At 39.9% G+C, this 27,542-nt stretch overlaps 1 protein-coding gene across 2 annotated transcripts in view; it reads left to right on the top strand.

Moving 5' to 3' along the window:
* Positions 1-18,479, top strand: part of cd2ap (CD2-associated protein) — a 46,446-nt gene extending 27,967 nt beyond the window's left edge. The window contains exons 11-19 of one of the 2 annotated variants that reach the window (XM_020644016.3): positions 137-173; positions 872-934; positions 1,064-1,214; positions 1,432-1,541; positions 4,462-4,574; positions 6,443-6,526; positions 12,956-13,164; positions 13,474-13,537; positions 15,511-18,479. In XM_020644016.3, coding sequence (XP_020499672.1) covers positions 137-173; positions 872-934; positions 1,064-1,214; positions 1,432-1,541; positions 4,462-4,574; positions 6,443-6,526; positions 12,956-13,164; positions 13,474-13,537; positions 15,511-15,552 — 873 coding nt within the window. In that variant the 3' untranslated portion in view covers positions 15,553-18,479. The remainder of the gene's footprint in view (positions 1-136; positions 174-871; positions 935-1,063; positions 1,215-1,431; positions 1,542-4,461; positions 4,575-6,442; positions 6,527-12,955; positions 13,165-13,473; positions 13,538-15,510) is intronic. The other variant, XM_065963572.1, reaches the window with a different exon arrangement.
* Positions 18,480-27,542: the final 9,063 nt, after the last annotated feature.

Below are 27,542 nucleotides of genomic sequence, written 5' to 3'. Positions count from 1 at the left end.
CAGTTTGTTCTGCATCTGGTTCCGTTACACTTTCTTTATTAGCGATCATTGAAGTAAAGATTGTGAAACACGTCGTCATCCACTGTGATGTCACTGACCTGTTTTTTACCTAAACCTTTTTTTTTCTTCCTGTCAGAAACCGAAGAAGCCACCTCCACCTTCAAAAAGCTTAGGTAAGGAACACTCCACACTCTGCACCTCCATTAAAATCTAACACCTGAGAGGTGAGTGTGAGAACAGGGTGCTGCTTCACTTTTGTTTTACAACTAAAGTGTGCTAACCTCCAACACTTCGCCCTCGTGGTGTTTCCAGATTACAGAGAAGCATCGCTTAGGGTACATTTTAATGTTACGTTTGTATTCATATCAAATGTGTTTTTTTGAAACAAACAACTTTAATCTTTCATTCATGTGTCATGTTGTCAAATGGATCTGCACACGAGGAGCTCCTGTTTAAGGATGATGTATCTAAATAAGTTCATATATCTTAAAGCCTCCCGTGGTCAGGTGTTGTAATTTAGCATTTTGCTAAAAACACTGAGAGCAGTACGTGTGGGACTGCATGGTTAAATGTTACAGCACTAATGTTTCTGAATGTCCATGTCAAATAAACAAATGCGTAATAAATAAGCTCCTCTGCGTGTGGATCTTTTTTTTGGATCCAGCACTCGCTTACGGATGTGCGTGTCTTTTTTTATTTTTTTATTTTTCATGTTGTTGAGGGGCAACAATGAATCATTTTTCAGAACATCCAGACAGTCTGTGACGCTCCTTTAGCCTTAAAACAGGAATTCACCATGCAGCTTTTTTAATTCAGAGTATTATGGAGACAGAACTTCTGCCTAATGAGATGATTATGCTTCATTTTACAGCTCCCAAGCCGGAGGTACCAAGCGCCGACAGGAAACCACATCACATCAGGTCAGAAGACAAAGGTAAGACCGTCCATGTTTATATACAATAAGATAAGTTTTATACTGGTCAAACTCCTGACAAACTATTTGAGGTGGGTATGCGACAAAGATTGGTTTCTATTTGTAACTCTCTTCTTTCTCTGTTTACAGCCGACAGGCCGACATCAGATCATAAGCCATCCAAGCCTGCAGCGCCCGTTGTTCCACCCAAGAAGCCAGTTCCCCCTCCAGGCAAAGGCAGACCAGGAAGCCTTCCACCAAAAAGGCCTGACAAGCCTCTTGCCCCCTCGCCAAATCTCAAGTCAGTGTGTTGTCTTTTCTTCTGTATATCCATCAGTGGTTAATTTTTTCACTTTTCCAAAGAAACCTTTTCATTGAAGGATTCTACAGGAACACAAGGACAGAAGAGTGTTTGAGAATAGAGGACAGTGAAGTCTTTGTAGTGCACACATTGGAAAACGTGTGTCCTGTTGTTTTTTCTCTTCTAAGTGATTTTCCATTTTCCTTTAAATCTGCAGGCACAATGGAGAGGTGCCTTTCACACGACCAAAGTCTGACTTTGAGCCACTATTGCCCACCAAACCAAAAACTTTGTCTGCTGAATTGGGGGAGAAATCCTCAGTGATGGGTATGTTTACATGTGTTCATCTCGATGCCTCTAAATGAACACTTTCTTTTTTTCTTAATCGTATGTTGTTCTGACAATGTAGCCGCGTCGTAGATAATCCACCCAGAGTCTCCCCGTAGTCATAGTGATGGACGACCCGGCTGTGCCTTACCTGGCTGCTGAGTCATTCCCTTCAGCTGTCTTTTTTAACTTGTTTCTTTTTCCATGGTTGAGTTAAAGTTCTAGTCTTCGATCTATTGGAACTTCCCTTTTCACTTTATTTCAAAATAAAAGCAGATTTGTTGCCAAACAGGAAGGAAAGTTCCCTTAGTTTAAGACAGTACAAATATTCTAAATGAAAGCAAAATAAAGGTATCTGAAACAAGCGATTAACTGTTGAAATTCAGATTTTAATCAGGATTTAAATAACTTATAGTTTGACAGCTCTAGTTTTTATAGCCATGCTATAAAAAGAAAGAATCAAATGAGGTATTCACTGTAGGAAAGAGTGGAAACAACTACTAAGTATTCCCTGCTGTGTTCACACATCGGGCAGACATTTGAACTTGGAGGCAGGAATAATGAATAAAGGGGACAGGAAATGTTTTCTGCTGTTTGTTTTTCATGCATGAAGCTCAGCTCATAAAGTGTCTGGAAATGTTCAGGAGTTTATTTGCATGTGTGAATAGAGCTAATGTCATACCCATCTAAAAACCCTGAATAATAAGTAGATTAGTTATGAATTGGAAAAGATGGTTGAAATAAATCAAACACTCTCATTACCAGACTGAGTTCCATTCAAATACAAAAGCAGTAAATAAAGTTGTGACTCGATTAAATCTCTAAATCGTGTGCTGGGACAAAGCACAGACATGTAAAGACAGACATCTTAAATTGAAAGGAACTTGTTGTATCTGTTTAAGACTTTAACTTCACCCTGGCTTTTTCTTTATGTTCAAACCTTCAAAAGAAATATAATCATTTTGATGTTGGTAATACTCAGTCCAAATAGTAATTCATCAGTTTGGTAAAAGTATTGTCCACCACACTTTCAAAGCAGAACCTGATAAAAATGAGTCTTTGATCATCATTAAAATACTCCATGAGGGCTTTCACACTGGCAGAAAACTCCTGAAACACTCCCGATATTTACCAGAGGAGACCCCGAGTGTTGTTTCTGCAGTAAGTCAGAGTGAGCTGATGTGAGAACGCAGCAGGATATTCTCCAGAGAATTCAGCCTAAGCCAATAGGAGGAGGAGAGACGTTTATATCATGTGACTGCTGCACGGTGCAGAGTATTCACATGACCACTACTGCATGTAAAGAAAGGGCTGCATTAAGTTTGTTGTTCTTCTCTCTTTAGTTCAAATTGTGACACATAGCGTTGATGTAAAGACAAATATTCTCATTATATCATCACTTAGCGGACCCTGTTGCTATTTTCAGGAGTGCGTGTGTGAAAACAGCTGATGTAGGAGCAGCACATGGAGGGTTTTGCCCTCAATAAGTATCTTGTAGTGAAAGTTATAACAAGTTGAACATTTTACATGATTTATGGTGAAATCGGATGAATAAAACGCACTTCAGATACCTGTTGTTTTTAATCTAGAAAGTGTACCAGTGTACAATACTGAGTCATTACTGCGAGTGCAGCCCCTCATCACCACACACTGCAACCTGATGCAAGTGAAAATGAATCTCCATTCATTGTGTATTGCAAGCTGTGCTGGGAAACACAAGGACACAAACATAACATTTACTTTTTAAAAGGGGGTTTTCTGTTCCGTAGTTAAAACTTTGATGAAAGAGACTCCTCAAATAAAGTCAACAAGTGTGCAAGTCGATGGACAAGGATCTTTACATCACGACTTTCAACATGAAGAGAGAGTTCAACTCCCGTACTGGAGCTGGTAGGAGTGCAAACAGAAACTGCACAGGATAGAAACTATACAGCAGGAAGAAAGTTTAAACCTTCTTTTTCTCTGAGCTGTGTCTTATATACCGGTGCGACTTATATTCCACATTTGTCCTTAAGTAATACCAATATTAGAACTTAGAGAAGTTATCAGGAGCCCAGAGAGTAAATATGTCCTTAAAAGAGTTTTCACTCTGTGTATAACAGAGTTCCTGTAAAGGTGATAAAGAGCTGCTAAAATGTCAGAAGTCAGTCTGGCACCGATTTTCACAGAACATCAAACTTCAATCTGTCCTGCACTCGATGGCAGCGCTCTCTGAGTGCAGCCATGTAACACCATGTAGTGTCAAAGTGCTGTTACCTGTACACTCCAGCTTTCTGTGTCACATAATGAATCAGAGAAAATCTCTTTCTTTACTCTTAAAAGTTCTGTTCGCTCTCCTGTTTGAACTCTTGAAGAAACAGGAAGTGACCATACATGTGCAGTTTAAGTATTCCTAAATGTTTCCTTCAATATAAATATTGTTTCAAGTCAGAAAGTTCAGATCAAATGTTCATGGAGCTGCTCTCGGTCTAATAGGTCTCTCACACTTTTCAGAAAACTCCTGAAGAACTCCTGATATGAGTTTCTCCTTCAAGACCCTTAGTGTGTTTTCTCTGCAGCAGTTAGTATCTTATAGCAGACTCTGTTGCTCTGTCCGCTACTTGTGCTTCTTTTTTTTTTTTTTTTTTTTACATCACATCTTACCTGTTTTCTAGATATTTTCAGGAGTGCCTATATGAAAACATCTTCTTAAGTTTTAATGTGGTGGACATTTTAAGATCAGAGCATTGTGTTTGACAATTAAAACTTTACATTTTGAATTTCCCTCTTTGCAAAGACCATTAGCCGTTAAAGAAAAGTCCCACGCCCGACCAAATATGCATTTCAGTTCAATTAAATTAAATGTTTTATTCCCCAATTCCCCTTAGTCTCAGCTGAAGTGTTATATTAAAGATGAAGTGAACCCTTATGTTTCCAACAGATCTGATGAGTTTTGATGAGTTGTCGTCTACCTCGGAGAAGCTCTCTCACCCCACTGCTAACAGACCCAAGATGCCTGGAAGGAGGCTGCCTGCCCAGTTTGGAGGACACTCGGTGAGTGTACACAGATATTCAAATACGGAGTCAGAGCCTTCAAACTGCTGCTGTGAGCACGGTGCTGCTCGGGCCCTACCTTACATAACACCGCAGCGTTTTTCAAGGAGAAGCCACTGATGTCATCAATAACACTTTCTTGGAGAAATACTCAACTAATAATATTTAATGCTAAAAATGAACTTGAATTACTTTCCAAAAAACCCTGAATGTAGTTTTATAAGTCCCCTCAGCCCGACTCATGTTCAGACCCAAACAATGGAGACTGCACTGCTACCTAAACCCAATGTTACTTTGACACTTGGGGAACTTTTTGGCCTTCAGCCAAATGGAAAAAGTAGAACTCCCTGATTTAGAAAAACAGAGTTTCATAAACCCTCAAGGTCACCTTACAAAGGATTTTATTATTTTCCATGTCATGACAAATCAGTGACTGGTGCTGAAACAAAGCACCGTCACCACAGCAAGAGGTATCACCATGACTGTGTTTTTTAGAAACTACATAACGATTTAGAAACAGAATACAAAATGACAGGCTTAGTACTTACTGTGACAACTGGCATCTTCCATCTCTCTCTGTCTCTCTGTCTCTCTGTCTCTCTCTCGCTCTGTCTCTGTCTCTCTGTCTCTCTGTCTCTCTGTCTCTCTGTCTCTGTCTCTCTCTGTCTCTGTCTCTCTGTCTCTCTCTCTGTCACTCTGTCTCTCTGTCTCTCTCTCTGTCTCTCTGTCTCTCTGTCTCTCTGTCTCTCTGTCACTCTGTCTCTCTGTCTCTCTCTCTGTCTCTCTGTCTCTCTCTCTCTGTCTCTCTCTCTCTGTCTCTCTGTCTCTGTCTCTCTGTCTCTCTGTCACTCTGTCTCTCTGTCTCTGTCTCTCTCTCTCTGTCTCTCTCTCTCTGTCTCTCTGTCTCTCTCTCTCTCTGTCTCTGTCTCTCTGTCTCTGTCTCTCTGTCTCTCTGTGTCTCTGTCTCTGTCTCTCTGTCTCTCTCTCTGTCTCTCTCTCTGTCTCTCTGTCTCTCTCTCTCTGTCTCTCTGTCTCTCTCTCTCTGTCTCTCTCTCTCTGTCACTCTGTCTCTCTCTGTGTCTCTCTGTGTCTCTCTGTGTCTCTGTCTCTCTGTCTCTCTGTCTCTCTCTCTCTCTGTGTCTCTCTCTCTCTCTGTCACTCTGTCTCTCTCTGTGTCTCTGTCTCTCTGTCTCTCTGTCTCTCTCTCTCTCTGTCACTCTGTCTCTCTCTCTGTCTCTCTCTCTCTCTCTGTCTCTGTTTCTCTGTCTCTGTCTCTGTCTCTGTCTCTGTCTCTGTCTCTCTCTCTCTCTCTCTCTGTCTCTCTGTCTCTCTCTGTCTCTCTCTGTCTGTCTCTCTGTCTCTCTGTCTCTTTCTCTGTCTCTCTCTCTGTCTCTCTCTCTCTCTCTCTCTCTCTCTCTCTCTCTCTCTCTCTCTCTCTCTCTCTCTCTCTCTCTCTCTCTCTCTCTCTCTCTCTCTCTCTGTCTCTCTCTCTATACTTTCTAGTAGATTTCCTTTTGTCTCTTAAAGCACCTTGCACTCTATAACCAGTCACCTCCCTTCACTCACTCACACTGTCAAGTCCTTCTAACACCAGTGGAACATTTCATGGAAACATGGATCCACAATTTGCACTTTGACAGCCACTTCCTCGCCATGGGAGATATTTCCACTTAATTATTCCACCCGGAGGCTTTCTCTGCTTCTGTCATCTTCCAGTGCAGTGACCTGTCTCAGCATGGCAGCCACTTGGTACTTGTCCAAGTTAGTATTAAATTCAGCTCAGGTGCCCTGAATGTTGGATGGGTGTTAGTCCTGGAAATCAAAATCTGAACATAAATCCAGCCCTTAATAAAAGTCTTCTCTTGCAGCCCACCAAGGAAGTGAATGTGGAGAAATCTTTCAAGGTGGACGAAGAGGATGCAGCCAAACCAAAGCTTACAGAAACCAGAAAGGTAAAAAAGATTGTTAGAGATGCAGGATGACCGTTTACACTGAAACAGAGTTTATCACGGTGGTATTGGCGTTGGAATGAAAATGTAAAATGAGATAACTGCAGCAAGGCAGCATTTGACTCTGTATTGTTTTGATATTTAAAAGACACCTATCCACTTAAAAGAGAGTGAATGTGGAGAGAAGGAGTGTCAAAGAATAATTATTCAGCCAATCAGCAGCCAGAAAAAAAGGTGATTGAGGTGGTAATATACACTCCTTGTTTGACTGAGGAACAATTTCTCCTGAATCCTCTCTTCATAAATCTTCTGTGTCTCTTCTTATGAAACAGCCCTCTTCTTCTCCAATGATTTTGGCACAGAGGCTCACGGGTAGATAAAGAAACCTGGTGATTAGGTTCTCAAACTTTTCACAGTGAATACGAGGGATGTCAAGATTTATCGCCAGGCAGTTACATATCGATTCAAATGTGTCAAGGTACTCTAAAAAATGTAGCGTGGGGCTCTTTAAAGGCTTTATGTTATTTTTTGATCCAGCAGATGTCGCCCTTGAGCACCAGTATGAAACCAAAACAACTTGCGCTGCATTGTTGTGTTAGCATGCTAATGCTAGCGATCTTTATTATGCTCGTATCTTCACACTGCATGTAAATTTACCTGAAATGAGCGTGTTAGGTGGAGGTTGTTTCTGTTTGTATAAATCCAATGAAGAAATCGTGAAACAGACTGGAGATTATAACACCATTTAATCGGCCGAGGTCAGACAACTTCATCAAACAAGCATGCTTCCAAATCACTTGACTGACAAAGTGCTGACAAAGTAACATTGTTCACAGTGCTGCTTATATTCTGTCAAAAAGGTGCAACCCACAAATTCCTTTCTATTTGGGTGCATCACCATAAACAATGAAGATGACATGACACTGATTTGTATACGTATCAGATGTAGACTCTCTGTCTAGCAAACAGTTGCTGACAACATATGGTTGGCTCCTATCCAAACATAGATCTGCTACTACTTAGGTGCTTCACCCATATAAGGTTACAGCTTCAGACACCTAAAGGTAGAAGTGTTAACAGGTGGTAGACAGACTTGAATAATACATTTCACAAAGTTACCAAGATGAATGAATTTCATGAAAATTCGTACTAACAGAGCGTGATCTAGAAACACAGTTAAGCAGTGAGTACAGTATGTTATTCTTCTTTTCTCTAGTCCCTCAATTAAACAACTTATATACACGAGGGGAGGAGTCAGCCGGCCGTCCTGGCGATGTAAACAAACTGAAGATAGGACTCTGAAAACATCACAGACAGTGGGACTCGGGTGTTACACCCATTGTAGACAGTCATGACTCACAGAGTTATTTTCATATTCTTTCTTTAACTTGCAGTTTACACAGGAGGTCATTTTATTTCTGATATGCACATTATTTATTTTTGACCGCTCACCATGCACTGCGGCCTGGGCTAGCATAGCCACCTGCACTTTAACTGTCACTGACTTTATGTTCTTATGTGCTGCTTGACGTATCCGCTGCACTTTTCTTTCTGATATTTCCCATTTGGAGCCGTGAATGCAAAAAAATGTACCCGTCACGCTTGCTTTCTCTGCTTACCATCACGGCTCAACCATTTGATTGAAAAATATTTATTTAAAAAAGATTAAAATCAGAGACACCCAGTGTAGCACAAGATGGATCCTGCATACCACAGTTTGAGAATGAATGGATTATATAATAAAATGACACCTAATAACAGTAATGTAGGAGCCATGTTTGTGAAGTGCAAACACAAATTGTTCCAGCAGGTGTCGCCTTTGGGTTAAGGTGAAACTCTATATAGGTAGGAACTATCATTGGGGTGTCAGGTGTTGTTAGACGGGGAGCAATTACACTTTTTTGACCGCTGTACGCTACGCTGAGGTAACAGGAGTGATTGTAAATGGACAGGTGTGGATTATAGTTTGAACAGTTCACATGGGACAGTAATCAAGACATGAGGAAATAAATATTCCTAAAAGAAGAAGATATTGGACAGTCTTATTTTGAATGCTTACGCTCAGGAGCAAAGCCGGCAAGCGCGTCAATTAATAGGCTAGATTAGCCCGTCTATGTAGCCCCTCAGTGGCTTTAAGTTTTAGGCTTAGCTGCTATAAGTAAGTTTAAACATATACTAAACAAAGATACTCATCACATCTGGGTTGTTTCCATTGACCTTTGTCCACAGTTTTAGCGTCTGCTGCTGAAATTCAGCCATTCAAAAAATAGAACATTTTCAAACATACTGTATAATATTTTTTTAAATAAATATGGTTATAACTTATTAGTTTTACATGTTCTTAGGGGGGCAGCAGTTACTTCATTTTATAAAATAATAAATGCCCCCTCCTGATGTTGTACCAACCTTCATATGAAACAGACTTCAGTTGATGGGAGGTCAAACATCTGTCACCAAGAGTACAAAGATCTACGGCTACACACTCTGTCTTTTAACTGGGTAACCAAAAGCAGAATATCCAACAGTCTAAAAACACTCTGGTTACAACAGCTAGAGTTTGAACAAATAATGGGGACGATATATCTATAAATATTTGGGGCGGCTGTGGTTCAGTTGGTAGAGTTGGTCGTCTCTCGGGAAGGTTTGGGGTTCGATCCCCAGCTCCTGCAGCCACATGTCCCATGTGTCCTTGAGCAAGACACTTAACCCCAAGTTGCTCCTGCTGCTTCATCTGCTGTGTATGAATGGATTAGTAACTTCTGATGGACTCTTTACTCAGCAGTCTCTACCATCAGTGTGTGAATGTGTAGGTGTGACCTGCAGAGTAAAAGAGCTTTGAGGAGTCAGAAGACTAGAAAAGAAATATAAAAGCTCAAGTCCATTTACCATCTCAACAATTCAATGTTTTTATCCACAAACAACAAACACGAGCTTGTTAACTGGCACCTTGTAGACGGCACAGTAGTTATTTGCAGTGTGTTAGGCAGTCATTGATGTCAGCTCTAGGAGAGAGGAGCCCTGCCTGCTGCTCTGTTTTCACTTGTGATTTTAATTAATTGCCTTAGATGCTACCTCGTATGGATTGGTCGTGGTTAACCAAGACTAATACCATGTAGCTGTTCCGCTGGGGGGCACACACCATCAGACCCCCCTGTTTGTTTTTCTAAATAAACACATCCCTACACATATTCAGACGGAGGAGAAAGAGGAAAGCCCAGCTTGGAGCACTCATAACACGGTGGCTCAGACGTAAAGAGATGAAATTGCTGGACGTGGCCTATAATTGGTCTTATCTGTTAAATTAGATTCTGACCCCTTTGTAATATTTCTACCAGAGAAGGTTAAGAGCGAGAGCTGAGCAGAGAACTTGAGCCCCGCAGGGGAGGAGAGCGGACAGATATCAGATTCTTTGCTCAAATTGAACTGGAGCCCCCAAAGGCTGAAAAAGTGCAACAGCATAGTACTATAGCCACACATATTTAAATGATTGACTTTAAAAAGATGTGCATATTCAAACAGAGGTTAAAGCAAAACCATTTTACCAACACTCATGTGAGCGTCTGCTAAATGGAAATGTATCATCGCCTGTTTGAGTTTTAAGATTGGTCACTCTGGACACCGTTACTTGCAGCAGGTGTTCAGGGTTTTGGACAGTCATGATATGAAAGACCTTCATTCATGGTTGTGTAGGTTTGTCAATCTTACACTAACAACACTCACATGTTGGATGAAAGAGTAATCCATCACTGTGATTATTTCTCCTTTGGATACTGGCCAAGTAGAGAAAACAAAGGGGGGATAATATCCAGAGGACTCTGTCAAGACATGTTTGGTGAGGTTTACATAATCCTGTTTTGATCCATCTTAGAGTGAAGTAGCATCTCAAACTTCTGCTAGTTCCATAGTTTTTGCAACTTCAAGTGAATGCTTCTCTCTTCTGTGCAACACATTTAATGTTTCTTTACAACATAATACAGCTAAATAAATACAGCGATATGAATCTCAGGACAAGTCGTCCATCTTTACTGTAACAGTGCATGCTGTGTAAAAGAGGATGAAAACATTTATGCAGCATGTAATGGTTTTGACCTGACAGCAAGAAAAAGTATTCTTGTGTGGTAAAATGTAATTTAAGAGTAAAAAAACATAGCTGCAAGCCACTGTGGTAGCAATTTCAGCTGCAAAGTCCGTGGAAACGCAGCTTCTCCTACGTCCTCCTGTTAGCTGTAGCATTAGCTGCATGTAACGCTCAGTTCTAGCCCCCCTCGAAAAAAATCTGTCAGTGTGATATCACTGATCTAAGCCCATTGGCTCGTTGTGGCAAGCCCTGCAGCTCATGTTGCCGCCCGTTAACTTCTGTAACACGCCCACGATATGCCGTAGCCTGCGGTAGCACAGTAGTGCTAAGGTGCTAATGTTTATGTTCCCCTCGGACGGAGCCGACCAATCAGATCAGACTTGGCACACATGGGGACTCTGAACGTGGGCACTTCAGAGCCTTAGAGAGAGAGTCAGAAGCGAGCAGGTGCATGGAGCGGCAGTACATGAAAACAGACACTTTTTTCGAACTTTAGCTATTGTGAACATACTTTAGTAGGTACATAGATTAAATATATGAACCCCAAAAAGGGCAGAATATGACCTCTTTAACACACCTCACACCACAGGAACATCTTGGGAAGCATCTGATAAATGGGCCTTTGCTGACTTTGGTCTGAAGGGTGAATCAGGCCAGAAACTCGTCTGATTACCTCGTGGTGTGTACCCCGCTTTAGCTGTGTCTTACAGAATAAGCCATTTTACAGAACATCAGTGATCTCATTGTTGAAAGGTATCAGTCAGAAGAAGATATGAAAGAATTACCATGTAATACAGTGAAGACAATCATTCTGAAAGGTCTGTTTTTTGGGCAAAAACAACACATCAGTTCATCTTCCTGAATGACAACAAAACAAAGGCTTCACCAGAATGAGAGTGAAGTTTTAGAAAGGCCCTGCCAGAGCCCAGACCTGAATCCTCTTGGAAATCTGTGGGGTGACCTGAAGAAGGCTGAGCACAGGAAATGCCTTCTCAGTCTCTGCGATTTAGAGAGCTTTTGCAAGAAAGAGAAGTCAAATTTTGAGTTTAGATCTCCCACCCAACAAGACTGAATGCTGTAATAAAATCAAAAGGTGCTTCAACAAAGCCTTAGATAAAGTCTGTGCATTAGATTGAAGACAGGAGAAACTGATGCTTGTCCCCTCCCAACCCATTAATGAAATCCAGGAAGTGCTCTCAGGTGCTGCATCTTTTCTTCAATAAACCTGAATAGTAGTTACTGGAAAGTACATATGGATCCAAAAAGCAAAGGAAAATATATAGGATAATTCATCACCCCATTTGGTTTGTTCCACTTCAATGCAAAAAAAAAAAAAAAAAAACATTTGAAATTGATGAAATAAAAGCTCAAATTAAAGATGTCAGATAAATGTTTCAGTGAAGCTACATAGAAAGGGGCTTAAAGAGAAGTCAATCCAAAGGTGTGTGTGCTTCTTTGTCAGATGAGTGTGACAGCCATAGAAAAGCCCCTCCCCCTCCTCAGGTGTGGATAAAAAAGCTAAACGATCAGATGAGTCAACATTTCTGACATTTGAAAAAAGGATGACAGTTTTCCTGAGTGATCACTTTTAGTCTTTGATAAAACATCTCTATCCTCAATGTTCCTGTAGCATCAAAACATTGGGCCTCATTTTACCAACATCTTCTCAAGAAATGTTCACCAACGTGTTTTTAAACGGCTGAATTGTTTACAGCTGTGTTCTTATTTCCTTGTGTTCTCTAGTTAGAAGCATCCTAATTAGCATAGTTAACCCTGCAGAAAGAGAAACATCATGCAGCTGGTAGCCACAAAGATTAGGTTGTGTAGATGCCTGACTGTACGCTGAAAACAGTTGTGAAGTGGAGGAACTCCTGCAGGAAACAAGCTGTTTTATTTATCAGTGCTACATGAGAACAAAGATAATTCATGTGAACTGAAGTGTGTATCTTGTGTATTTAAAAGACCGCTCAGATTTGTATGATCATAAATATATGTATTACATATTTTATTAATTTTGGAACAGAATATTGTAATGTAAACCCTTTAATATTGTACAATTGTAGATTTAAATGAAATGAGATAACCAGTAATTTTGCCTGAGCTGTAAGAGTGTCCGTAAAGAACAAATCCCAACATCAGACAAAGTTGAATCTTGTTAAAAGGTTTGTAAGTAGGATTTAAGAACACATTTGTTCTTAAGAGCGATTGGTGGACGAGGCTCAATGACCACATCTCCAAACCCAGTGACTTCCTGCTCTCCATCCCTTCATACAGTTTCAACCACTTTTCAAACCTCTGTCTGATAAACTCTTCTCTCTCTCTCTCTTTCTCTCTCTCTCTCTCTCTCTGTACAGCCTTCAACAAACACCTTATCGCAGTCACCACTGCACAGACAGAGCATGGAGGCCAAGGCGAGTCCTGCAGCAGCCCCCAGCTCTGACACCCCGTCACAGGGCAGCAGGGCCCAGCCGGAACCTGACCCCTCAAACTCCCAGCTGGAAGATCTACAGAGTCAGATGAAGGAGCTGCTGATGACTGTGGACCTGCTCAAGGTCCAGCATATGTAAGTACACTCATCACACATGTTAACACGGTTCATGTATGCCATATTAAAAGCAAAAAAAAATAAAAATGGATACAAGCTTGTAGAGATGTTACTCGTGCTTCTGTAACGTGTCCTTTAAAGAACACACTCTGCTTTTTAGGTGGAGTCACAGGAGAAACTGTAGGAACAGAAAATATGACCGAAGTAACAAAGCTTCTTATGAGCCGCATATTTGTAAAGTTAGATCATGTGTTGTACCTTTTTATAGATGCTGCAGGCCTGAACATCAGCTGATGAGTGTGTATTTCTGTGTGTGTATCTGTCCAGGAAAGAGATAGCAGAGCTCCGAGGGGAGCTGGATGAGGAGAGGCTAAAGCGCATGGCCCTGCAGGTAATATTGATCCCCTTACATGCTGAGCTGTCCACATTCATTACCTTCATGTGGTTGGCTAAATATTGACAACAACACTTTAATACACAGGAGTTACACAATGCATAACAACTTCCTTCCTCACTGATGTGTAGCACTGAGATGCTAACCTCTTAAATACTACACAAATGATTTAAAAAAACACAACCTGGTGAATGGTGATTGATTTAACATGTCATTGGTTAGTTTACTAGTAGGAGTAAGTTACCCTGCAGTACCAGAGAACAGGAGCTCATACTGTACACATGAATCTCTAAACAACATGCTGCTGCTGCTTCTTCAGAAGTGTTCAGAGCTTTTTGTCACTTGTGAATTAAGTAAAGAAGAGATCACGCCCCGTGTCCCCCAGGCTAACAGAGAGACCATCCAGCATGTTCACACATACATTCAATCTTAGATTGTTCAGAGACAACAAGACTGCCAACTCACAGACACTACAACAGCATGGCTCCTTAGTAAGAGTCAAGCTGCTAAACTGGTCTTCCTTTTAAATTATAATAATAATTTATTAGTTAATGTTATAGGTGTAAAAAAGCTTGATATAGTCAGCATCAGAAGAGCGTAACAAAGCTACCGTTTCTTTTGTATACTCGACTACATTTAAAGCTGCACTGTGGTCGAGCTCTCTCCAGCGTGGCTTGAACTTCCTTTCACTTCTTTTTTTTTCTCATTCTCTTTAAAATGTTGCACATTAAACCTTTAAATATGGGGCTTCTATTTTTGTTTTATTTAGGAAAAGCACTGTCTTCACATTCACAATTTCACATAACTGCAAGACTCCTCTCTCAAACTTTCAAACATTTGAGCATTTCTTTTTTATCAGAAAGAGGTTGGTATGAGGCTCGCAGTATATTTAACAATTTACCTCTTCCAAAGATTTCAAGTAACATGACCAATATTATTTACAAAAGAAAACATGACGCCTTCACCTTGGAGGGATAGAGAAAGAAAATATGGAAATATCACCCTCTAATAAGTCAAATAAAGTCTGGTCTTATAGGAGGGGCTTCCATTTTTTTATATCCAAACATTGTGTTTTTATCTAAATCTTTTTAACTAATTTAGAAACTGCATAGTGAGAGAGTGGTTATTGTGATCGGGTGGTGTTACCTGATAGAGGTTGTACACACTACGTGGGGGTCTGACCTCTTTGGATGTCACATGTCCTGCTTCCTGTTGGTAACTCTTTTTGATAGTAGAATTACTTCAAGGGATATTTCACCCATTTGCATTAAGCTTTGTATCATTAGAAACCTGGTAGTATCTTTGAATGGTCGTGCATCTCGCCCTCATTTTCCCCTGAGATGTAAAATCTTTGTATTTCTAAGTCTGAAAAGGAGCTTCAAGTGACCCAAAATGATGATTTTTGCATCACTGGAAGCTGTTGTGGTTAGCGGGGTGAAACTACAACGCTAGTTCCTCATATTTTCAACCACTGAAGCTACAGACCAATCACAGATCAGTGGGTGGGAACTCACTCCCAGAATTGAAACTTAACGTCCGCCATATTGCTTTGAAGCTATGGTAACAGTCTCTGTGGAGAAAGCTGATAATGGAGAAAAAAAGTATGTTTCAACTTCAAAGTGATATGGATGAAGGGGATTTTGGTTGTGTTCTTTGCTGGTTTTTCTATTTAAATGAGTTACTTCTGGTTTAAAGAAAAAGAAGATATATTTGTGGTGGGTTTAAAAATAAATATATATCACAAAGTTTTAAGTAAGTTGTTGGTTGTAATACAGACTGGCACCCCAAAATACATTAAAAGCTCAAATATAAGTTTAACTTTGCTGAATGCTGGGCTTATGGAGGATTCATGTTGGGTCTTTATAAATATGATATACAGTGTAGACCTGCTTTGATCATTTGTGTTATGATTGGTTTATATATTGAAACTCCCTGCTGTGTTTGAATAAAAGCTTTTTGTGTCTTTTCAGATGGAGATAGAAAAACTAAAGCGGACCGTCCACTCGACGTGAGGCCCCCCGCACACCAATCAACAGCGAGCCTGGAGGTCAGCTGCTGGCCTGTCAATCAGCCAGAGAGCAGGAGGGCGGTGCTGCAGACGGAGACGTTAATGGATGGAGAGAGAGGGGTGGGGGAATGGGATGAACCACCTTAAAGCACAATCCTGTTCACTGATCTTCAAACTCTCCTAATATTTGTAAAATTTACATTTTGCACATATAATTTTTTTTTCAAGCTCGATGTAATTTAGTCACAGATGTATATGTTTTCTCTTTTAGTTGATTTTTGCCAACAAACTTGAGGCCTTACTTCAAACTCTTGTGCTGGACTGTGCCCCAGCTCTCTACCCTTCACTCGGGCGTTCATTGAACCCTGGAGGGGGGGAAACTCGCTCTCTGTACTACTGACTTTGTATAAAGCAGGGGACATTCACTTTCCTCACTTCACTCTTTCCTCATTTATATGATGCACAAATCTTTGAGTTATTTTTTAAAACGTTTAATTTCATTTAACATCTTCTGAAATCCTTTTGGTTCTGTGTGCTCCTGTCAGCGGTGTCTTTGTCTTTTTTATGGTTTCTTGCATTCCTATCCAGGGTAACACTACTGTGCCTGTTATAATCCTAATGATGTAAGGTGTTTGTAATGGGAGATTACACATACCATGACGGTGTCTGGAAATGTCGCAGCATGATATTGTATATCTATATTTTTAAGTCTACTGACATGCCTAGTCAAATACTAAACAGAGGGCCTCTCGGAGGTCGCTATATTCTATTTTTGTCAAAGTGTTTTACTCTCTGGGAATGTTCTCAGAAATGAAGCTGATGATTTTTACTCTTCAGGTGACGCAGGTGGAGTCCGCATGCAAAAAAAACTAAGAGAGATTGCATTGTTTCTTGATGGAGGTTGCTGACCAACACATGGGCATGTTTATACAAACAGATGCCTTCCTATGATCATCTCTGCAACCTGCTTCTCTTCTCTTGTTTTAATCTGGCAGAAAAAAAACCTCTTTACACCGATCTGAGCCCGTTCTACCTCTCCTCCTCTTCTTTCTGCTTTTATTCAAAATGTCTTCTATGATGTGAGTGTGCTTTTGCTCTGTGATGTGATGTAGTTCACACGAGGAGAGAAATGAACGCCCATTCTCTCTATTCTAATTGTTTCAGAAGCAATGAATTACAAGCCCCATGTGTTCAATGTTGATGTGAATATATAATACTTCAAAGTTCAAGAAGTCAGACACTCCTGGTGTGAATCAGTGCGGCCTGTGAGTGTGTTGTGTCTGCCAGTGGATGGCGTGCTTCAGCACACTGACAACACTGAAGTGTGTTTAATGATATCGTCATGAAATGCTTTCATTGTCCACAGAAGAGAACATGTGCTTCATGTTTTTTAAAATGTAAACAAACAACTTAATGATTTCGTCACCCAATGAAATTCTTCCTAACACTTCATCTGGTTCATCTCAAGCTTCATGTTTACTCGAGTACACGAGGTGAGCATCACTTCAGACTTCCAGCTGGTGTGAGCTCCCTCCTTCACACTCTACTGTACGTCACCTCATACCTCCATCCCTACTCACATTCCCTTCAGCCTCACCTGGACTTAGTGGAAGTTGGAAATATTCAACTGTGTGGGTGACTCAAAATAAACAACGACTCAAGAAATGCACCAGCATCTTAAATGTTGCTTCACAATGCTTGAACTTTGAGGCTGAAGACGTTAATCACAAGATACTTGTGATATTTAAAAAAAGATCTGCTAACACGTCATGTTTCTGTATGAACATAAAAATATGTTCCCCCCCTCAGCTCTGACCAAGATGCATGCTCAGTCAGACATTTTATTCTTGTCGAATATATAAGTGCCCCCTGCAATTAGGAAAAATTGTGCAAAACATATCTTTGGAGCATATTAACCTCTGGCTCCACGTAACCCTCACAGAGCTGCTAGCTGATCTTAAGCCGTGTTTAAAAACCACCGCCCGGAGAGTCCTAAGTGTTAGAACACCTAGGAGGCTTTAAAGGATCCTGAGTAACAAACGAAGGAAACGGGGTCGCCTGGATACTTTACATTGTTGTTGTTTCTGAAAAGCATCTCAGCGTTTGGAGAACAAATCGTGCCCTCCAGTTAATGATCTTTTCTAATCCTCGGGCAGATGGATTCTTCTTCCTGTCGGGGGGGGGGGGGGGGGGGGGGTTCAGAGATGTGGAGGATGAGCTCCCCTCAGCCGCTTCTAAACTGTAGCCCTGAGCTCCCAGTGTACCGTGTGCTTTCTTCTTATCTCATGCTCACATACTTTAGAGAAACTGAAACCAGTAAAGCCTAACGCTCACGCTCTCCAGCCTCTGAACGGCTACATCTTAGGAATGCTTCAGTCAGAATATTCACAGCCTAAATGTCCAATTTGTAAATGTAAAACATCTCTTACTGTGTGTTACAAAAAGAGTACATGTCTGTTTTATTTTGAAAATCTCTCTACATATCTCACAGATGTCTTAAGTCTCAAGAAGTGTGTCTTTGATTTGAAATCGTCCTCAGGCTTCGTTGCTTGTGTTCGATGTGTGTGTGTGTGACTCTTAAGAGTGTCGATGAGGATCATCAGGTTCAGACTGTCTGAACTTAAACAGCTCACCGCACTATCATGCAATATTTTGATACCTGAGCATAACTTCCTTTCTTAGCACAGCAGCTCAGAAACAGCTGGGCACAATGTGGGAGAGAGAGGGGTGTGTCCAGGGGGGGGATTTGGGTGACAGCTCTTTATGTAATACCTGTAACATGGCTTTACTTCCATATTTTGTACATTCCAGAGTTTGGCACCAAGAAAAGAAATCTGTGCACATTTATAACAATTTTGTTTACAAGAGCTGTATCCTTGCATGAGCTGAGATTCTTCTAAAGAGTAAAAAAATAAATATCTTTATTCAGTGTCCAAGCCTCTCTTTCTTTTTGTCTTCAGAGCGACACGACCATGATGAAGTATTGACTCAGTATTGAAGGTGAAGCTTCAGTAGTTGGATTAGCCCTTGGACATTTATTCTATTATGTAGCAGGCTTCTATCTGTTGTGCATTGTACTGTGATGAAGCTGGAGGTAAGCTGGGAAACAAAGCTTGATTAAACTATAGTCCATGTTCCAATCTTTCCGGCCGTGGACAAAAGAAGATAGATCAGTGACACGGGCAGCTGAAATGAGCTTTCTGCCTCACAGAGGGTGAAGTGCTCAAACCCCCAGAGAAGAGCTGCTGCTCTTTATATTAACATAAGTCAGTCGAGGTGCTTCAGGTTTAGTGACTGGCAATCCAACTGGGAGGAGACGGCAAGATGGAGATATTATTATTTCAAATGATGTCACTGTGGAAAAGGATCTTAGCGCCATGCTGCTCGGCCAGCAGCAGAAAATAACAACTCTCTTTCTTTGTACATGTGTTTGATATCTTAATCTCCTTCACAACCACTTCTCTAAATAGTAAATGAACTGGGCTTAGGGAGCACCTGGGACTTTACAGTACACGCTATTTACCCCATTTCTTCACATCCAAGCTCTGGAGGCTGCATGCAGAACTTCACATCATGGCCTCATTTTGGGGCGTTGTGTGCCTTTATTAGAGAGGACAGTGGGTAGAGTCGGAAATCAGAGAGAGAGTGGGGAATGACGTGGGAAAGGGGGTCGCATTTGTTCACTCCTTTGTGCAAACGTGAGGGGAGGGGGGCTGGAGGTTGCTGGAGGAGAGTGGAGGCTTCAGTATGGAGGAGGTGTGGCCAAACAGGAAGTTTGTTTTGGTTTCATGCTGGAGCTCAAAGGCGACATCTACTGGATCAAACAGGAGCACATTCTTCCTTTAAACGGTTGCACTGTTTTAGTTGATATAGTCGATATTAGGCTATTTTCAGAACAATCATGAACACATTTGCATATGACATGCAGTGAAAACATGTAAACATATATCCATGTCTACACAGGCATGGATATATACTTCTGGTATTTCATCCTAAGCATTAATAAAAGTCGAATGTTGTGACTGTGAGCCAAAAAGGGAGCGTGCAGAGGCTGAACGCGGCCCTCCTTCCTGCACCTCCAAAGAGAAACGTGTTGTTTTCGAGTTAGATAATTGAGAGATACTGCATTGTTCTGTCCTGATGATGTTTTATATTATGATATTTCTTTTATTTAAACCCTTTCTCCTGTTTTTCTCTTAAGCAGTTCAGCTAGATGTCTGTATTTCTTTTTCTTTTCTTTTAGTTTTCTCTTAGATGTTGTTTGTGATTTTTTGGCCGCTGCTCTCCCTGAAGTTGGATTAGTTTTATAAATATAGTTAATAAATGAATGATTGTGGACTGAACATTGGTTTGGTCACTGGGAGTGAGGAAGGAGAGGGTCTCTTTTATTCTACGGCTGGTTTCCACTATAGGCTGGTCACAGAATACAAAAATAAAAAAGAGATGGACTACTAATAAATGGATGGACTTGGTAAATGGACTTGACCTTATTTATTTATTTTCTAGTCTTCAGACTACTCAAAGCTCTGTTACACCACAGGTCACACCTACACAGATAAAAAGTCATGTTCTTGGCTCTTTTAGATTCATTTTCAAACTGGTGAGTGATGCCAGCCTCAAGGCCATCACAGTGATGTAGAAGCTCTTACATTAGTTTCAGCTGGCTCTAAAAAGCTGACTGTTTAACTTGAAAGTATTCATTTGTTTGAGCCATGTCTGGATCACCTTTCTCACTAAAGTTAGATAACATCCAACATGATGTAAGTCTGGATCAAAGTGAAACAGTGGAGTCCATCCTGCCTGAATCACAACCTGCAGATTTATTTAAGAAAATCTGTCCAGGTGGAAAAGGTGAGTGTTTTTATTTGTCCTGCTTCAAACAGCTGGATGAAAAAAGGATATAGATGTTTAGTCTCATCCTCTTTCACTTGAGGTAGAAGCCATACATTTAATTTAGTTTCATCTGCTGCAGGATGATGTAAGCTTTTTATAAAGCTGCTCCTCTCTTTATCATGCAGGCTCAGCCAGAAGGTAAAGTAAAGTACAGCTGAGTTTGCTCTACGTTGAAAACATTGATAAACATTTTAAACCACAGCAGGAGAGGAAACATGTCTTTCAGGTATTCACTTCAAATTCATTTAAAAACAAACAATTTATAAAATCATGAAAACAAACAATGAAGTAATGAAACTGAAGAAAAGTCTGAGTCCTGTTGACTCCTATTTATTTCTAATTTAACATCTACACAGATTACAACTCTTAAAATGTATCAGTGATACAGATTCAGCAGAGGATTCGTCTGAAAATGACTTAGACATTACTTCAGTGTTTGGTCAAATACAAGTCATATATAAAAATAATTCATTTAATCTGGGATACCGAAAAAATATCTATTTTTTGTGTTAAGGGCTGCACGTGGTGTAGAGGTAGTGAGGAGGTTCCTGGTTTGAATCCCCATCTGACAAGAGCCTCTCTGTGTGGAGTTTGGATGTTCTCCCCGTGCATGTGTGGGTTCTACTCCCACAGTCCAAAGACATGCTCGTTAGGTTAACTGCTGACTCTAAATTGCCCGTAGGTGTGAATGTGAGTGTGGCTGGTTGTCTGTCTCTATATGTCAGCCCTGTGATAGGCTGTTGAACAGTCCGGGTGAAACCCCGCCTCTCACCCAATGACAGTTGGGATCGGCTCCAGACCCGCAACCCCAAACAGGAAAACCACTGCACCACCTTGAAGCCAATATATTATAAATAATATATATATATATATTAATATGGCAAGCCGTTCAGGAAATTAATATATTGAATCAAACTTTGAATATATGGAATGAAGTCTGAATATATTGAATGAAACTTTGAAAATATTGAATGAAACGTTGAATATATTGAATGAAGTCTGAATATATTGAATGAAGTCTGAATATATTGAATGAAACGTTGAATATATTGAATGAAACGTTGAATATATTGAATGAAACGTTGAATATATGGAATGAAACTTTGAATATATTGAATGAAGTCTGAATATATTGAATGAAACGTTGAATATATTGAATGAAACATTGAATATATTGAATGAAACATTGAATATATTGAATGAAGTCTGAATATATTGAATGAAGTCTGAATATATTGAATGAAACTTTGAATATATTGAATGAAGTCTGAATATATTGAATGAAACGTTGAATATATTGAATGAAGTCTGAATATATTGAATGAAACATTGAATATATTGAATGAAACGTTGAATATATGGAATGAAACTTTGAATATATTGAATGAAGTCTGAATATATTGAATGAAACTTTGAATATATTGAATGAAGTCTGAATATATTGAATGAAACTTTGAATATATTGAATGAAACCTTGAATATATTTAATTAAACTTATATTGAATGGAAGCTGATATCACATCTCTCTATCCACCAGTTTCATTGTTGTCATCAAAAAGACACCCTGCTGAAGCTGCTTGTTTTACAAGATGAATCAGCTGAAATATACCAATACTTTGCAGAACTTCAAAACTTCTTTGAAACAGCTGGTTGTACTCAAAATGATATGAATAATTTAGAATGTAGATTGCGTCACCTTGAAGATCATAGTTCAATTATTGGAACATTTTTACTGCTTATGAGTAGTAATGCTCAACAAAACATTGCTGAGTGCACCTTGTGCATCCTTCTTGAGGGGATTTTTGAGTCTCTTATGGAGATGTCAGCTGAAAGAACACTACAAATAGAAGCTACAGCACGAGGTGAAGGGACACATTCTGCATCTCAGAGAGGAAGACCAAGGTAAGCGATAAAAAAAAAGAAAACAAGTAGGCCTAAGGGATTGAAGGTTTATGTAGACCAAAAATGCAAAATCTCAATTCAGTTATTGATACAGTCAAGAAGTTGCAAAATGCTTAGGAAATGTATTATACCATGTAGATGAAAGTATGTGTTTTTTGTCCTGTTTTTATCGTTTAAGGTACGACATATCAGCTGTTCAGCTGACTGACATGCAGGATTTAGGATTTAGCTGGACAGCAATATCCCGAATGCTGTCTGTAAACATTCGAACACTGTTCAACCACAGGCAACAACTTGGTTTAGTGGACTATGGAAATTTTACCAACATTTCAAATGATGATCTTGATCGTTTTATTACTGAGGTACTTAGACAAACCCCTGGCTCAGGAGAGACATATGTAACTGGCAGTTTGAGAGGGAGAGGGATCAGAGTTCAGCGATGGAGAGTGCGAGAGCATTTGAGTACAGCTGATCCAGTGGGACTAGCTTTAAGAAGACGAAGGGCAATTCAACGGAGGGTCTACAATGTCACTGTCCCAAATCAAGTTTGGTAGGTGTACTTTTCAAAACAGCAGTAACATTACAATCATTATTCCATAGCTTCTGATTCAAACATGACATAAGGACAGCTGTAAGGATTTAGACAGACCATAACCCTTTAAAATACACTCTTGGTAATTGTTTTTACAGGTTAAATCATTTATAATATATGTGAAGCAAACATGGACATTTGACAAGTTATGAAATTAAATATGAAAGAATCCTTATCAATGTTAAGATGAATTTATGCATTTTTTATGTTTCTTTAATTGCATCATTCTATAATGTTGTATCATATTGAAGGCTTCTATCAACAAAACCCTGAATATTACAATTAAATAATCAATTAAAAAGCAGGCCTCTTGATTGAAAAAGTAGGCCAACAAAGCTACATTTTTCACCTACATCCTTTTTCCTCATATTATGATTATTATTATCATGTAAAAAAAAATCATAATATTTGTCTTGTTTTTCCAGGCATATTGACACAAACCACAAGCTAAATCCATGGGGACATATAGTCATTGTATTACCTACCTTAGATGTTGCACAGACAACAGAGCATTGGCTGCCTTGCAACTTTTCCAGGGTGCGGTTGAGCTATATGGACTCCCACATCATGTCAGGAGTGATGCTGGTAGGGAGAATATTGACATTGCTAGGTTTATGATTGAGAATCGAGGGGCCAACAGAGGAAGTTTTATGGTTGGGCGTAGTGTTCATAATCAAAGAATTGAAAGGTTTTGGGGAGATCTCAACCGGGTAGTATCAGCATACTATAAAGACCTTTTCCTCTTTATGGAAAATGTTGCAATTTTGGATAGCACTGACCCAGTTCACATTTTGGCTCTTCATTATGTATTCCTACCAAGAATAAATAGATCTGTGGATGAATTTGTTAGCCAGTGGAACCACCACAGCTTAAGGACAATGGAAAGTCACTCCCCACTACAACGATGGACAGTTGGGATGCTCTTGCTTCCTGAAAATCAGAGACTACTCAATGATGTGCATACTTACTTACTTACTCCTCTTCGTCCCCTATGGGACATAAAGCTTCAATGAGCACTCTCCATTGCATTCGGTCCCTGGCAGCATGTTGGGCCTCTCCCCATGACAGGTTCATCTGTTCCAGCTCTTGTGTCACAGTTCTGCGCCAGGTGGTTTTTGGCCTCCCAGGTTTTCTTTTGCCTGGTGGTGTCCATCTTAAGGCAACTTTTGTGATGCGGTCCTGCTCCATCCTCAATACATGTCCTAGCCATCTCAGGCGTCTGTGTGTAATCTCCTTGGTGATGCTCTGGCTTCCCGTTTTTTTGTAAAGGTCATTGTTGGAGATCTTATTAGGCCAAAAGATCTGGCATATTCGTTGGAGGCATCCATTATGGAACACTTCCATTCTCCTCATGTCTGTTTTGACAACTCGCCAGTTCTCTGAACCGTACAGAAGAACAGACTTTACATTGCTGCTGTATAGGAGCATCTTTGTTTTAAGGCTGTATTGTTTTGATCTCCAGATGGGACGGAGTTGGGAGAAGGCACCCTGAGCCTTTCTCAGCCTTGCTTTGATGTCTTTTGATGCCCCGCTGTCCTTACTGAAGCCTGCTTGCTCCTGTCTGATCCTGGTGTCAATGGCTGTCTCCATCCGGTTAAGAAGGACTCTGCAGAACACCATGCTTGGAACAGACAGAGGGGTGATTCCACGCCAGTTGTCGCAGTTCTTGGTGTTGCCTTTCTTGGGGACTTTGACTATAAGACCTTTGGACCAGTCTTCAGGGATGGTGTCGCTGTTCCAAATGTTTTGGAATAGGTCTGTCAGGTGATGTGCATGCGCAACAACAACAACCCTATGATCACAACCAGTGGAATGCAGAGTTGTTGCCAATTAATCCTTTGATTGATGATGGAAATCATGGGATAGAACTTTTCTTGACAGCATGTCACCTGCTTCAAATTAATAATTAGTCTCATGAATAGAATAGGCGAAGATATAGAGGAATTGATAGTGTGCTGTCATACTGTTGTGAAAATCACAGAATCCAGTGTCATTCTGTAAAAGATTCAAGTTGAAGACTGTTCAATCTAACAAGACGATTCCCAAGGTCCTACAGGAGATGTTTGAAGACAGAACTTTGTTTTCAGGAGAAATACTAGCTCTTATTACTGTACAATAATGTGCATTGTGTATTGTATTGTGTGTATTGTATTAATATGTAAAAAAACAGAGACTCTGGGGTCTCAATGCATAGCTCCAAATGGGGGGAAGTGATATTTTGCATACAAACTGGACAACAGGCCCCCTAGTTGTTTCCATTCTCTGCATGTAAAAATATATTCTCACATTTTTTTACTGTTTTTCAACTTTCATTTAGATACACATAACACATACAAAAATAGGAACATGGAACACTTGACTTTTTAGAAACCCATACCACTATCATAAAGAAACAATCATAGCAAACGGGTTGTGCAACAATTATTCACTGCAATAAGGTCCTGCATCAGTAGAAAACACAGTTGTTTTCTGTAAACAAGAGCCACAGTTATACATGTTGAGCGACATCGAGCACTGTTCTCCAAATCTTACTGTCATGTTTAAGTGACAAGTTACAGTTATCCAGATGATGCAACTAGAGACAGCCCTTGTTGGGAATGTGTTTTAACTTTTAACATAGCAGTACAACTGTACATTTCAAACAGAATCTAAACAAGGTTAGTACATGTATTTTATTTATTCAAGAATGTATTTTCATGGAACATTTACATTTGTAACCCTTACAATAACTAAAGTGGTTTTGTACACAACAAAATCCATTTTTTTATCCATTATTTTTACAAGGCAAGCCATTACGAGAAGTAGCTCCCATTACAGATTTATAAAAAGGGTTTAACATCGTTTACATTTTAAAATCAGAAAAACCTTTAAATGAGACAAACAACTACGAACAGTTTAATGTACATTTCACATGGAGACTGTACATAAAAGATGATTGAAGCTTCCATGTCAGAACAGAGAAGTATCCTTCAAAAGGTGACAAAAAGCACAACAATCAGTACTATCCTGGTGGTTTTAAATCTAAAGTTTTAAGTCTTATTGAATAAAACATCATAACACGTATGAGTCAGGGAATTACACTTAAACAAAATAAAATAAAATAAAAAGAAATCCTCCTCAACATAACTCAAGCTCAACTTTACAGTACCTTTCACGCTCTTCCAAATCCTGGTGAATTGTGTATGGCAAAATCTATGTCATGTTTGAAGGCAGTGTACACTGCATGAAATGGTATACGAAGAATGTTTTCACATGTATTGGCCACTGGAAATCAGGAATGGTTAATGAACTCAAGGCTCGGCTTTGGAGAGAAGCCCAGGGCTGGAGTGCTGTCACATCCAGTGAAGAATACAAGAATATCCTCCAGAGAAACACCCTTTTCAACTGTAAAATATAAAAAGACATAGACACAATTAAAACTACATCTACTGGTATTTTTTAAAATAGTAACTGATAATACCAGTAGAGTGATACAAAAGTGATGTAGGGAAATTGAGCAGTTCCTTCAACTTATGTTTTGCTATTTTCCTTAAACCTGCACTATTTTTCACTTATTGAAATGTCACTGTAATTTGAAGGAGTTTCTTAATATTTAAGACACAGCTACTACTGTGGTGAAGATAGTTAAAACTTAATAGCATTATGAGTTATTGAAGGCTATAGTAAAATCTGTCTGATGATAATGAACTGATGGTGCTATCCTGAATTCCAGACATCTTAGCTACACATTGAATTGTGAATTTCTAGCTTTATTTGTGACCATGCAGCAGCTGAAATTAACAGATTGGAGTGTGCTAGATCCTGATTTTTATTATGATCCACAGCAAATTGTACACTCATAGATATCAGCTGCCTAAATCATAATGATCAAGATGAATACATTATTCTCAGACAATGTTCTCAATGAATGCAGTATTCTTTCCAGGCCCATACTCCATGTGTCTTAAAAGTTTCATAAAAATCTGTCTAGTTATTTTTGCGTAATCCTGCTAAGAGACAAACAAAGAGATGCAGATAAATACATAACCTTCTTGCGGTTATAAACAACTGCATAGTAAATAATCGAATTAAAGACCTACAATTCTTTTGTACTGTTACTTCTATGCTGCAGCTCAAACCTATTTAGAGAATGATGACTTATATCAAAACACTGTTGTAAAAGCAAAGCTTACATTCAGCATCCTGAAGATAGTCTTGCCAGAAAGCCAAGGTTCAACACTCTCCTTGGAAGGTATTGCTTCCTCTTTCAGAGTGAATGATCTGGAGGAGATTCTCCATGTCTGTTGCTGTTAAAGCCTTACCAGCATGGACGAAAAGACTCTTCAGCTGTAGTGGGTATTTCTGGAGTGCATCAAGGACACCTAGAGATGCTAAGCCATCTCTGAATCTAGTTGAAAGGAAACAGAGTTTTATTTAAAGAGCCACCCCCTCACCCCGCCAGTCCACTTCCTGAGCACTGCCGAGGTGCCCTTGAGCAAGACACCAACCCCCAATAACTGCTCTCTGGCTCTCTCTCTCTAACTCTGACACCTCTCCATTAATGCATGTCTATAGGATCCTGTTTGTGCATGTGTGTGTATTTCGGCCTATGTGTGTGTAGCATGTTC

Source organism: Labrus bergylta, chromosome 15 (genome assembly GCF_963930695.1).
Source record: "Labrus bergylta chromosome 15, fLabBer1.1, whole genome shotgun sequence".
Classification (NCBI taxonomy): Eukaryota; Metazoa; Chordata; class Actinopteri; order Labriformes; family Labridae; genus Labrus; species Labrus bergylta.
Note: the sequence above shows the minus strand (reverse complement) of the source record. Positions and strands in the feature narration are given on the sequence as shown.